At 35.3% G+C, this 13,741-nt stretch overlaps 1 protein-coding gene across 3 annotated transcripts; it reads right to left on the bottom strand.

Moving 5' to 3' along the window:
• Positions 1-407: 407 nt before the first annotated feature.
• On the bottom strand, positions 408-13,508 carry Btk29A (tyrosine-protein kinase Btk29A). 3 transcript variants are annotated; one of them, XM_066285338.1, is made up of 10 exons: positions 13,074-13,508; positions 8,931-9,135; positions 7,983-8,171; positions 4,293-4,512; positions 3,772-3,837; positions 3,585-3,713; positions 3,168-3,533; positions 2,649-2,936; positions 2,125-2,377; positions 408-2,065 (listed from the first exon to the last, which is right to left on the bottom strand). In XM_066285338.1, exons 1-10 carry the CDS (start codon positions 13,224-13,226, stop codon positions 1,964-1,966), a joined length of 1,971 nt encoding a protein of 656 aa, XP_066141435.1. In that variant the 5' UTR covers positions 13,227-13,508; the 3' UTR covers positions 408-1,963. The 3 variants fall into 3 exon arrangements, with proteins under 3 accessions (XP_066141435.1, XP_066141437.1, XP_066141436.1); XM_066285340.1 differs by lacking the exons at positions 7,983-8,171; positions 8,931-9,135; positions 13,074-13,508 and adding an exon at positions 7,394-7,758; XM_066285339.1 differs by lacking the exons at positions 7,983-8,171; positions 8,931-9,135; positions 13,074-13,508 and adding an exon at positions 4,728-5,089.
• Between the last annotated feature and the right edge of the window lie 233 nt (positions 13,509-13,741).

Raw genomic sequence — 13,741 nt, 5'->3', positions numbered from 1 at the left:
AGGAATGGCACAAGGTGAAATACTATAGGATTTATTTAAACACTATAAAAATCATATACACTACTATGTAAAAAACTGAGTCATTTTATAAAAACGGTAAAAAAGGATTCGCTACTTTGGCCGCGAATGTCATATCATAGTTACGCACCTATATAATTTAAGATTGGTAACATGTTTCATTGGGTAAATGCCATTCAAATAAATGCAGAGCCTGAGCCTCTAATGATATCGGTCGAAACTATGAATATCATATATCACACTATACACATTGCGTACAGGGAGGGCGTTTTAAGGAACCTCTTTTAAGAAACAGAAAACAAATTAAATGAAATGGATGTTAGTCCGATTTTGTTCCATTAAGATTGCTTAATAATTTTTATTTTTTGATTTTGTATCTTAGCAGAGGGTTTGAAGGGAGTTTTAAATGTGCTAGATTTTGGCACATTTTATTAAATAAGAATAATTTCAGTCTTCCATATACCCTGGATGTCTGAACACGCGTTCTCCGGTACATCTGCTTAGCCGTAGTCATTTCGAATATGTCGCAAATGGGTTAGATTTAAATTTTCTGTCTGGCAAAAGCGATTAAACTCATTGATGAAGTCATCACTTGCTACAATTAATCATCTTTGTAGTGAGCCGAATAACAAAGCTCAAATTTTATGAATTTCTTGGAAATCATATTCATATCCCCTTAATTATTTTAAAACCAATGCGATGGCCCAATTTATTCTGAAGTAACATTAAAATATTAATTAAACAAGATTTTTACTGCCGTTATAATAACACATACATAAAATCTAAAAAAAAGAAAGTAAAGCTAAGAATAATTACGAAACCCAATTAGAATACCAGGATTATTTACCTAGTTCGTTCCCCACTTTAAGCATTAAAGGTCGTACTTAAGCGAAGAACGAACAAACTACACTTGAATCCATTCAATTTGTTTAGCTGTATGTACTTATTTAACCTACAGGTCAGCAGCAATCGGTTCGAATCACTTATAGGCCGTTTTCCCACCAATAGGAAAAAAAATTATTTTTCTCCTTATAGGAACTGAAAGAATCAGAACCCTGGATTCAAATTTACGCCATAATGTTCAAATTATACGGAGACTAATAAAGGAACTGCCGTGAGGATGCAATAATAAATTTGCAAAACGTCGGCAGCCTTTAATAAGGTTGTTCATTGATATATCCAGGTCCTAAAAGACATTAGATTTTACATAACATTGGATAAAAATAGTTCCGCCTTGTGTCTTACTCTCTGACTCATATTCTTGTCAAAATCAAAAAATAAAGATTCGTAATATAAAACCGCATTTACTTCGGTCAGAAAATTTGTCAATCCCCGCTAAAACGCCCATTTTGTACGAGATACTAATTATATCACACCAATTTGTCGAAATTAAATACGTCCTGTCCTTATATTTACACCGTGAAGTGAATACTAAATTATTGATGATGTTACGACACTTTTGGCACTAACAAACGTGCGTAGTTGGATGTATAAAAAGGGACAAATCAGAAAATAAGATATCACAAGATTTGCCATTGTGACTGCCGTCAGAACGTTCGATACATTACTCAAAGGATGCGCTTGGAACACACTCAGTATGCTCGCGGATTATTAAATCTTTTGTTGTAAATCCTAAAATTTCAATGTCCGCGCTAAGCTCGAGTAACTAAACGATTATTGTCGGATTTCTGCCGCAAAAATATAACCGAAATTATACCACGCTAGGAGAGCTTCCAGAATTCTTAGAAGGGGCAGGGAGATTCCTTTTCTACGGAACCTCGTAGTTGGCAGTGGTCTTTTTCTTGGTCTTGCGCACTTCCCGACACAGAGTTCTGCAGACTCCCAGCCACGCTTCTTCGTAGCCGTCATGACGCCAACTGCAAGATGCTTCGCCTGAAGAAGGCGAAACTCCCCGAGTGACTGTGTCGCAAACGAGTCGGGCCAGTCAATCGACCAAAATCCCCTGGGACACGTTCATTAGAGTATCTTTTAATGCTCTAAATGACGGCCTGTTTTCTGGTTGGGGGGACCAACATTTTTTCATCACCTAAAAATAAAAAATAAGGTGTAAGGTAAATTAGCAAGTCGGATTTCGGCGCCAATTACATCATAAACTTCCTTAAAACACGCTTTTGGTTTGTCAAGGATGATCCCCTTCTGCACTCGTTCCACTACTTCCGAGTTCTTCATTCTGCCATACGGCATTTTTCCACAGGTAAAAACTTCCCACATGAGAACCCCATAAGCCCAAACATCAGATTTTGAAGAAAACCTCGTATAATTGAGCACCTCGGGCGGGGCCCACTTGATGGGAAATTTAGAGCCGCCGGACGACGTGTATTGATCATCCAAGACATACCTGGAATGATAAAAATAGTTTTAAATTAGGGTAGGAGATGAAATTTGATAAGTATTGATCTCCTTGAAAGAAACTCATTCTGCAATAAATAAGTTTTGATTTTAACCATGGCGGTGTACAGGTTAGTGACAAAACGTTTTTCAAGGAAAAATTAAAAACTACTATTTTTTACCAAACATATTACTAGAAAATTTCTTTGCATAGCTCAACCTGAATACATCGGGAATGGATTTTGGGTCAATCTAATTTTTCTTTTAAACCCAAAACTTACCTTGCTAGTCCAAAATCCGCTACTTTAACTATATTCTCATGACCAACGAGGCAATTTCTTGCTGCCAAGTCCCGATGAATGTAGTTGTGCCTCTCCAAATATGCCATTCCTTTACATACTTGTATGCACATATCAAGCAATAGGCCCTGATTTGTTGATAGTGACTGTTCGTGCCTTCTAAGATAGTTCAATAATGATCCGTGCCTCATGTATTCAGTTACAATGAAGATTGGTCTGTTCTTACTGCACACCCCATAGAGCTGGACTAGATTGGGGTGTTGCAATTTGCTAAAATGAAGAGAAACTAGTAATACTAAATGTGGAAGTAAGAGAGTATAAATTTTAACTTCTATTTTAATTAAAATAAAAAGCAAACAGAACACTTAAATGTTCTGACTTCATTAAATGTATGCAAACGAAAAGTGTGAAATCATAACGAAACTATTAAAGTGTTTAAAGTTTTAAATTATTATGTATTAAAGCAGGTCAGGTTTGGACAACCTTTGCAGTAAAACTTACGTCATAACTTTGGCTTCCTCAATGAAATCGTCTTCAGACATTGTGCCCTCCTTCATCATTTTCACGGCTACGTCGGTGGTGCCTCGCCACTTGCCTCGACGTACAACTCCGAACTGACCAGAACCCAGTTCATCCAGAAGCATGAGTTCGCTATGGTCAATTTCCCATTTATCATGACTGAGACCGGCAGTGGCTGGCGCAGGCCTGTCACACGGGCTGGTTTTCAGCCTAGAGGCCAACCCGCCGCTATTGTGTTTGTGGTAATTTATCAGTTCAGGGATGGAGTTACAGCAATGTTTTTCCGATAGGAAAAACTCCCCTTTTGCGTTCTTTTTAATGTGGTAGTGTTTTACGTGAGGGTGAGGACTAAAATTAAAGTTGAGGTGGGGACTTCAAGTTTTCATAGAATCGACTTACATTTTAGTGTAAAGCGACAAGGTATAAAGGCCTTTAGTTGACGAATTTCGCACGACAAAACATCCCTCCTTATCCTCGTGTTTGAGTAGCGATTCAGACCGTTGTCTGGACATGTCATTAACGTACCAACTGCAAAACACATTGGTTATTTCTTTTAAACCCAAGGCGTTCATTTTCGAATTCTTACTCGAATTGCTGAAGACCCAAAAGCTCTTTCTCTTTGACATAATTACTAGGTATAAAGCCAACATTTCTGCAATAAATAACATAACTAATGAACATCATGATGACAAAATTAATGATTTTGCTTATTTAGAAAATCTATTTCGACCATTTTTTTTTATTTTGCTTTCTGATACCAATATTGCCTCATCAATTGCGTGTTTTTTTACGGCAAGTTATAAAAATAGTTTCGCTATTCTTCATCATATTTATTGGAGAGGTCATTGTTTAACCCATGATAGGACCAAATAATAACAGCAATAATATCCAATTACTAGGTATCACACATTGTTGCAACCTAACGGTGCCGTCCACCACACACACTCACACAACAGTCCACAATGGAAATATTAATTGCTAATCTAATAATGTGACAGTAGTAAAAAGGCTGGCACATTCCATTTAAAAGGTCAGCGCATACATTATTAACGAGACACCACTTTTTTACATATTGCAGAATTCTATTATGAAAATCCAGCAACTTACCCTTTAGAATCTCGAACTTTCCACCAATGCTTTTGGCTGTCGTCAATAATCTCGTACTCCAGATTCTTCTCTAAACTTAAGTCCCCCGATTCAATTGCTTTGTAATTGTACAGGGCTACCACGGTTTTTGTCCTTGGGGTTGATTGATCCTCTTTTTGCTTTACTGAGGGGGTACCTGGAGCTACACCGCCACCCGGCATGATGGGGCTCGATTGGGCACCTAACGTAAATTGCTCTTTTATTGATGTGAACGTCATTTTTATCAAAAATTTAACTGGTAACAAATAATTAAGACAAAGCAAGTTGGAGAAGAACCACACAACCACACTTCTTTCGTCATTGACGTCAATAAATACATCTCTTTCGAATCTAGGATGACCTTCTTTTACAACGCAAACGCCATTTACTTTGGGGTCGCAAATTTTCCACACCTACCAGTGCCAGTGGCGCTCCTGAAAACGTTCATTAGGGTCTCGAACTGCATTTTCACCGATTTTCCCAACCTGCTCACCACCGAAAGCAGCTGAAAATCGCCGTCGTATACGTCAGCAATAGTGCTGCTGGTGTCCGAATCTCGTCGACCACCGGCGGCCGCCATCAAACATGGCCGAAGACTGAAAACTCAAGGAGAACCGACTCGTTTCACCGTTACGACAGGTTCTAGAGATGGAAGGTGATCGGCAGGTAGGTGGCCGCTGATATACAAGGTGAGCACAAAAGAAGTCTATTTTCTAATGATGATATTCCGTGAAAACTACTACAAAAGCAACATTTGAAGGAACTCGTTAGGTCCCTAATTGAAAGCAAAAAAAGGGATTGGGGTGTTAAAAAAAAGAGACCAGCCCGTTTTAACAGCGAATACTTTGAATAAAACATAATAATTTACAACAATAATGCGGCAAACGCTTCCTTAGAGAACTACAGGATGTTTAAATTATCACAATTTCTTTTGTAAGGCTCGTTCAGTTGTTTAGATGGTAGTTAAAATTTTGTACATATTGTTGGGTCCAGTCTATGACGTATCTAGGGCTCTTGTTGAACTTTACAAACGTAAATACAGGGTGAAAACGAAAAGTGCTCAATGTAAGAAAATCTGGATATATTTATTATTACACCCGATCTTTATGTAACGAAAATATATAAAATAGCATGATCTTTGATTTTTACTGAGCATGTCAAAAACGCAACTTTTATCTAATTTGACCCACATCCAAACCATCAATAGTTAGAACACCCGCATCCTACATACGTTATGTTCAACTGGACACACGGTATACTCGGTTAAAAAATACACGGTAAAAACTGACAGGGTGTTCTAAGAAAGTCGAAATCTAAGAAATTCTAATGATCCCAGAAATTAGCACAGAAGATTACACTTCCGTGTGAAGAAATGTTCCACAAAGCATCAGTGAATATGGAATGTCAGGCTAGGCAGTTACAGGTTTTGTATTTGTTTGGCACTCATCAGACAACCTAGGACCGAAGCTCTAGGAATCATGTAAGGCGTCGCCGTCGTAGAATAAAAACTTAAAAACAACTATTCGGAGGGCTAATATGTGTACCTAGAATGTAGCCTATCTAGGGATAAGCATTTTCTTTACAATCCCAACCTTTTTACGTCATTAACTTGCTTTACTTTTAAAAATTTGGATTAATTAGATTTAACAGTACTAATAATTTCATTTTTAATCTTTTGACTTAGGCTCCTAAACTTAAAAACCCAATAACCTGAGCATATGTTCTATTTTGTCGAAAGGGTTCAAATCAGATGTTTGGCACAATTTACGACTGGAATTATCCAAAATATAAAAATAAAAATTCAAGGAGGAATAGGTGGAACCTGATTTCCGATATCATTACGGACGAATCAAAATCACCCGATAAGGAATCTAATTTTGATTAGTTTTATGGGTTCGTTCTAATATTAATTTTGATTCAGCTGACCCAGCCTTCATACAACTAAATCTCAATGCTTGGATCTGTATAAAACTCAAAAGCAATACTTAGATATAAAAAATGGTAAATAAGTGAAACTCAATACAATTGTTGTTCCTATTCAAGTAAACAACTATAAATTGTGGTTTATATTTGATTTAAGTTTAAAAATTATAGTCGTAGCATTTATTAATTAATGTGTTTATCTTCAATGTAACCACTTGAATAGTTTGTTACTGATTGACGGCGGATGATTATTTTTTCTGTACTCGTCACGAAGAAAACTTTGTTCGGAATTTTAACTTTTCGGCAATGACAGGTGTACATTAAACTGTTAATTTAATTTTAATTTTCTTTTTTTATACAAATTTAAAAAAAAAGTAAGTAATAAAACGAACTTGGCAAGTCTCAACTCTGGAGGCCAAATGAACGGTAACTCCACTTAGACAGGACGTGAATTGTGAAAGATAGTTCGGCTTAGTTACGTTAATTCAGGGGAAAGTCACCGTGCAAAAAAATATTATAACGAAAATTTAATGATTTTTCCTTTCGACTGATTAATTAATGCTTATTTAATGTATACAAAATCGATCATCGATTCTTCAATTGTTCGGCTTTAATGCTCGATTTTATTATTCGCAGCTACACAAGTGTTAATAAAACCAACACGGTTTTACTTGACGTTGGCTCAACACGCACAGGGACGCCTCTAAAACATTAAGTTTTTGTCATCCGCGATTCTACTTAATGTCATGGTTCTGTCACTGCCATTGGATTTGAGTTTCTTAAATGGGCAACTCGCGCACTTCCTGAGATGACAGAACTTGGCAAAACATCCACACTTTCATAGTTCACAAACGACGACTTTCGAGTAGACTCTCCAGTGCCCCACTTCGTCGTTGGGGGCCGTGGAGTTTTTTTTGATGTATTAATTTAATTTTTTAAAACGAATTTCAACTAATAAAAGCAAATGCTGAAAAAACAAACTTGAACTTCCTAGCTGCAGCATTTGGTCCCTAGAAAGAGACAGACCAAAGGCTATCGCTCTTCGCTTTAATTTATAGCCCACATAAAGTCGCTTGTGATAAATTAAATAAAAAAGTCGGTTAAACAATATTACTGATAACAAAATGCCTGATAAAGCGAACATCAAAGGCACAACTTACATTTCCCTGTCGATGTTCCCGAAACTCTTTTCAATCTCCAAAACAATGAGCCACACATAAACCTCATTTGCTGCTAGCGATAGCGCGACTGCATTTGCACCGTGGTTTATCAAATAGCAGCACAATTTTATGAGTCAAAACAACGTCATTTTAAAGTTACTGTTGGTATTGTTTTGAGAAAAACAATCAGAAAAATGAATGACGTCAACTATATCGATTAAAACCGAACTAATGAATAATCGCAATGTGGCGAATAGATGAACTTATTTCATTACGTGCGAACAAAAACAATGGTTCATTCACCTTCTTTTTATTGACCATAACAACCTCCAGGTGTCCATTAAAAAATATGATTTTTTAAATTCAAAAAACGTCGCGTCTTCGCGTTAAACTTCGACCGAGTGTTCGTCCCTTTTTGTGCCAGCGCAGACAACAATGGGATTAGTTGAGTATAATACAAACGAAACTGATAACATCCTGTTGGTCGATTATAACCGGCACACCCGTGGCTATTGGCTCTATTATTATACCACTTCCTGTATATATTTTTCACATAAACGTAAGCATATGTATCAATTGATTTACTCACTGTTGAAATTCTCCTTGTTGCTCAAATTCTCGCTATCCGACGAGGGACTACTGGAACGGCCCGAGATCCAATTATCGCACTCACGACAACCCTCACTTAATTTTGCAGTTTTCTTACAGCAGTACCACCTGCGCCCGTTCCAGGGGGCCGGATGAAAATAACTTCGAATGTTATTATTATAGGCACATACTAGAAAAAAAAATGTGACGTTACAGTAGCCGGCAATATAAGATTATAATCAAGGCATCCTGTACAGAGCGATCTAAATTCTAGTTCCTCCGAGATCAAAGGTACCCTAAGAGAGATACTGCGGAGGTTAAATAGTGGTAAAGTAACATAATATTTCTTAACGAAACGCCCCGTTGACATAAAAAGGAATCTCAGTATCTCTAAAATACCGTAAAATATATGCTATTCCCACTTATTAAATATCTTGAGTCGTCGGGAAATGGAGATTTTTTTTGTATAAATAAGGGACAATGGCAAGGGTCAAAGCTGACAAATGCGTGTGGTTAGAAAATTCGCAAAAATGGCAAATTTCATTTGAAAAAACCATTAATCTATGACACAATCCAAGTAATAATACTTCGAATATACTAGAAAATGATGAGACACTACGAAAAAAACTCTTGAGTTTTTTTCTACCAAACTAAACAAATAGTTCTAAAATAGTCATTTTTTAATTAGAAAAAACCCAGTGTTGTTTCAATAAAACTTGAACGCTCCGTATTTCGTCAAAGGATTGTTCAAATATAGTTTATCAAGGTGTGCCTACTATTGCTATGCATATATGGCAAACTAATTATTTTTCGTGATTAAAATTTTAGCAGTCATTAGAAGTCGCCCTTTATAAATAATAATATTAAAATAGAAACCTCGATTGAAACTGTTAAAAAACAAACTTGACAAAAACGAATCCATATATGTATGTAAATACTATGTACTTACCTTTCTTGATCGCCAAAATCCAGTAAACTCTATCAACGTCTCGTAAAGCCAATAGAAACAAAGTATAGTCCTCGTCCTGGTGGTATCCGACTAAAAAGGGATAAAATTCGCCCTCAAAGCCCACTTCCTCCTTGGAAAAGAAGGTCTGGGCAGCTTCAACCGTGTGCACCCGCTCGAGTTCGATTCGACCCTTTTCTTTCCTTTTCTGAGAATATGCCAAAAACAAACTCATATAAATTGAACAAACCCTGAAACCAATTAGCCCCCAGACGCAATAAAAACTTACATGTTAGCACTCTGCATAGAACAATCAAAAAGATCCCAAAAATTATTTAAATTCAAGCCGTAGAAAAGACTTAATGTGCCCTTTGGAAAATGTATATTGAAGAGAAAAATCGACTGATTAGAAGAGAGTCCCACCCAGTTCATGCGCGCTGAGGTGTTTATATTGACATGTGGGGTGAAATCTTAAACCGAAGGGCGTGCGCGACGTCACAGCTCCCCCTTTGCGACAGAAACTTATAAATAGGGAATGACAAGTGTAGGGAGTGGGATGTCCAGTTGTTAGTCACTTCAAGTAATAAAATATGTTTTACTGAGTTGTTTTGTCCTATATATGTTTTGGGTACTTTGCAATTTGAGGAACGCCTAACAGTTTTATTATTTGGCTACTTATTCAATATCGTGTTAAAATCTGTGTTAAATTCTTGATGTAATCCGAACCAACCTTAACACTTAATAATAAACGATAGAACACATAAAAATTAAAAAAATAGTTATATTAACTTCTTTCTAACTGTCGTTTGTGATAAATTATCAATTTTTTAGGTATTTTCTTGCTTTAGTTTGCAATTTGGAACGTCGTTTACAGGGAATAAGTAGCTTTACAATTTACATCGTTAATCCTTTCAAATTATAGGGACCCCCTGTAGTGCTATGATATTTCTAGGATCACGCATCGTTGAATCATCACCAACTTACCTGTAATATGCCACTGATTCGTTTGTTTTATAAAAATTAAATTCCTTGTTAAACTTCAAAACTTTTGATCATTTATATTTTTTTGCAATAACTGTAACCATTTCTTAATTTTTTATTTAAAAATATATGGATAACACTATTTTTTATAAATGTATTTTTGAGAAAGCTACAAGCGTGGCCTTTTTGGTTTCTTAACCTCCTAAACTCCCTAGTTCGTACTACAATCCAATGTAAAATTTTGCCTTTGATGGAATCGTTTTTATTTTGATTATCTTTATGGGAGATTTTCTAGGTTTTAGGATATTAGAGAAGTGTTAAATCATTAAAATAAATGTCAAAATTAAATTAAAGGGTGTTGAAATAAGTGACTTAAAAAATCTTTATTTACTCCAAATTTGGAGAGGACAGTTTTTGCGCTTGGCTGAAAATAAAACATCGACAAAGAATAAATAATAAAATTTTTATTTTTTCTATATAATAAACTGCGACGTGAAATAACCGCAAGTTAAAACTAATCTGCGTGCTACGTAAAAGTGCACTTTGATAGTTCTGATCCCAAGTGACTAATAAAGTGTTAACTGTACTTACCATGCATGTGGAATAATTGCCGAAAATTGTGTTAATGCCATTTAACCTGTTGATTCGTCGTTCCCGTGGTGAGTACAAAAATTAGAAAAAATTACTATTTTTTATTTTATTATTTTGGCAATGTATATGTAATTTGCTTCTCTCACTCATCAAATTTACTAAAACCGGGTAATAGTTATTTACGTGTAGAAGGATAAAAGAAGTCGATTAATGACGGGGTCCTTTCAACCTGTGGTACGTACAAAGTTTACGTAGAAATAATATTTTTTTAATCTCCTACATGCAAGTACAATGATACTATACCCAATTATTTAATTAAAAGCGATTAATAAATTAACAACGTTATTTTTATTTTCGGGCATGTTGCCTCGAGAGCCGACCATAAAAATGAAAAAATATCCACTGATCGTAAACTGATTGTTTTCGCCATGAAAACTAATAGTTTCGATCCATTTGTGAGTAAATTAAATTAATATATTTTTTTACTATTGTTATCAGCACGAACTTGTCTCGCGCGTCTAATAATCAAAACTGTATAAAACAGTTTTAGGTAACTTCTCAGTGAAGCATTCTATTGCGCCATTATTTAACACTTTGATCGCAAAAGATCAGGCTTTCGATAATCTTAAAAAATTCATCTACCTGACATCCTTTCGAAAAGGAATTTTTCTCTGGGCGACTTTAAAGCAATTTGTATACTCGACGCTCGTTAGAACAGAGAACGATTTATGGAACCACGTCAATATCAAATGTACCATTATAAAAAATGACACTGAATTATTGAATAAAGAAGACATTAACTTCCGGCGGAGGGTACATTCATATGTAAAAGAACATGAGACTCATGTTAAACAGTATATTTAACGTTAATATTTTACTATAACTTAATTAATTTTATATAAATATCAGTATTTATTAAATTATGCAAGGAATTAAATTAAAAAAATTTAAAACTTGCACCGTTTTCTTTCTTGTTTGCAAAAATCTTCTAAATCTGAATACTGACAGACCTACTTGTGGCATACCATTATAGAAGATGTTACATAAAACCCCTGGTCAAGCTTACCTTGACCAGGACACTAGTCAAGGGAGAAGCTGTTAATGACGTATCGTATGGTGTTCACGATCTCAATAGGATTCTACAAGCTGAACCAAAATGACTAATCTGAAACATTCTGATTTGCCCGTACATAATTGAGGTTCAATCTTAAAATCCCTATTTTGCGCAAATTCCAGTCATTGAAATCGTCTTACATACATACATACGTTATTGACATGAAGCTAAGAATAATCAATAAAATTTCGGAATTACAATGAAACGGTGAATCACAGAATTTTTCAGTATCAGTCCCACAGATTAATAGCGAGCAAGATTCCTGCACAAAAGATAAGGTACTCCAATTATAGCTGAAATATTTGCTCCCCTCAAACTAATCAACCCAATAACAGTCACAGTTAAAATTACAAGGCAAAGGAATTTACTGGTAAAAATCGATTAGCATGCTAATTTATTATTAAATATTCATAAAAATAAGTTATACATATTCAGTTAGTGGTTTTCTGTGAGATTGATAATAAAACTACAAAAACGGAGTCGTAACATCTATTAGATGTCAGACTTAGGTTGAGAACTAGATACAAAATAAGAGTTGATTGCTAAAGAATTGTAGTAATCAAACTATGTAATGCTAGTTTCATGTTTTAAAATGGAGTTTCAGGTTACATTCCATTCCACTTTTAGGTATTTTCTGCTGTATGGGATAGCAGCCTTACAGTGAGTATAGAGGTTAAAGATGAATGAAAGCATGTGAAGCATAAAACAAACAGTATAAATATCATGGTAATTGAAAGGGAGCCATTCCATTGATTTAGAAAATGTTATAACTGTCAAACAGACATTATTCAACAAATGGAATTATATTCTGCCTATCAATTTAACACTCATAGGAGTCTAGCACACAGTTATTTCATAACCACTGCCAGCTATCAGACTAATATGAAACAAAAAATTGTTTCATGTGAAAGCAAAGCATCCCATTCATTAAAGGAATACCATCCATCTAACTGATATTTTCCAGCAATGGAGTTATGTTATACATATAAAACTCACAAGTCATGAAAACACATGTTGAATCACAAGTGTAATAATGACAGGTGCTTGGACAGACATAAGGCAGAAAACGCCCATTTGACTGTCAAACTCTGACAGTTAAGGCAAGAAAGCTATTTTAGTAATTTGAAAAGACCAATAAAACTACCTATTTGCGATTAATTGACAGCTATTCTGTTATTTTTAAGGGAAGGACCATCTTCGGGAGCTGAATAATTGAATAAAGGTAAATGTTCTGGATAAACAAATGCCAAACCAAAATCCCCACCTTCATCATCACTAAACAAAGGAAGACAAAGGACATCACTTGTTTACTTAAAGGACGATTCCGTTTCCTTTTAAAGATTCTATACTTATTATTCAGTATGACTCATGAATGGAGAACGGCATCTTTAAGACGTTAGGGAACCTCATTGTTATTGGTCTCATTAATCTTTAGAGTTACAGAAATTAGATAAACTTACAGCTTCATTTTCTTCATCATAGTAAATTAGGTGTCTCTTGGTCAAAACAAACCACCGTCGTTTAAAATTCACAATAGTATAAACCTTTTTGTTCTGGGAACGCTTTACCATGTATCCCTGCTTTATTATAACGTCCGAACGGAGCAAAGACATTTTTTTTTCTTTTTAGTTCACATTGTTAAAGCAAGGCACCTCGTTTCTAGAAGGTGTTAATAACAGTTTTAATGAAATTAACATTGAAACAATTGCACATAGATAAGAGGCGGTACGCGCACACGAGACCACACACCACACACTACGTAAAACATAAATACGATACGATGCGTATACGATACTGTTTTTTTTCCACTGTTTATGTTTTGTTTTGAAAACATCTTCTGTAACATCTTTTTGAATATGTGAGGTTAGGGTTCAGAACCAGGAACATATAACGACATTGGTAAATGAATACTGGTAACAGAAACAGTTATTTTATTACGTATTTCCCCGTAACAGTAATTTTTACAAATGGAACTGTCAAGCATGCGCATTAACAAAATCCAACTAGAAAACGTATTTATTGTCGCCCGATTAGGAACATGTTGATAAATAATCACTTGTGGATAAGTACTACTGAATTTGGTAATGATTTTTTATGTTTGGAATCCGAATAAATCAGTTTTAGAAAA

The sequence above is a fragment of the Euwallacea fornicatus genome, chromosome 8 (assembly GCF_040115645.1).
Source record: "Euwallacea fornicatus isolate EFF26 chromosome 8, ASM4011564v1, whole genome shotgun sequence".
NCBI lineage: Eukaryota > Metazoa > Arthropoda > Insecta > Coleoptera > Curculionidae > Euwallacea > Euwallacea fornicatus.
This window is presented reverse-complemented; position numbering and strand designations above follow the sequence as displayed.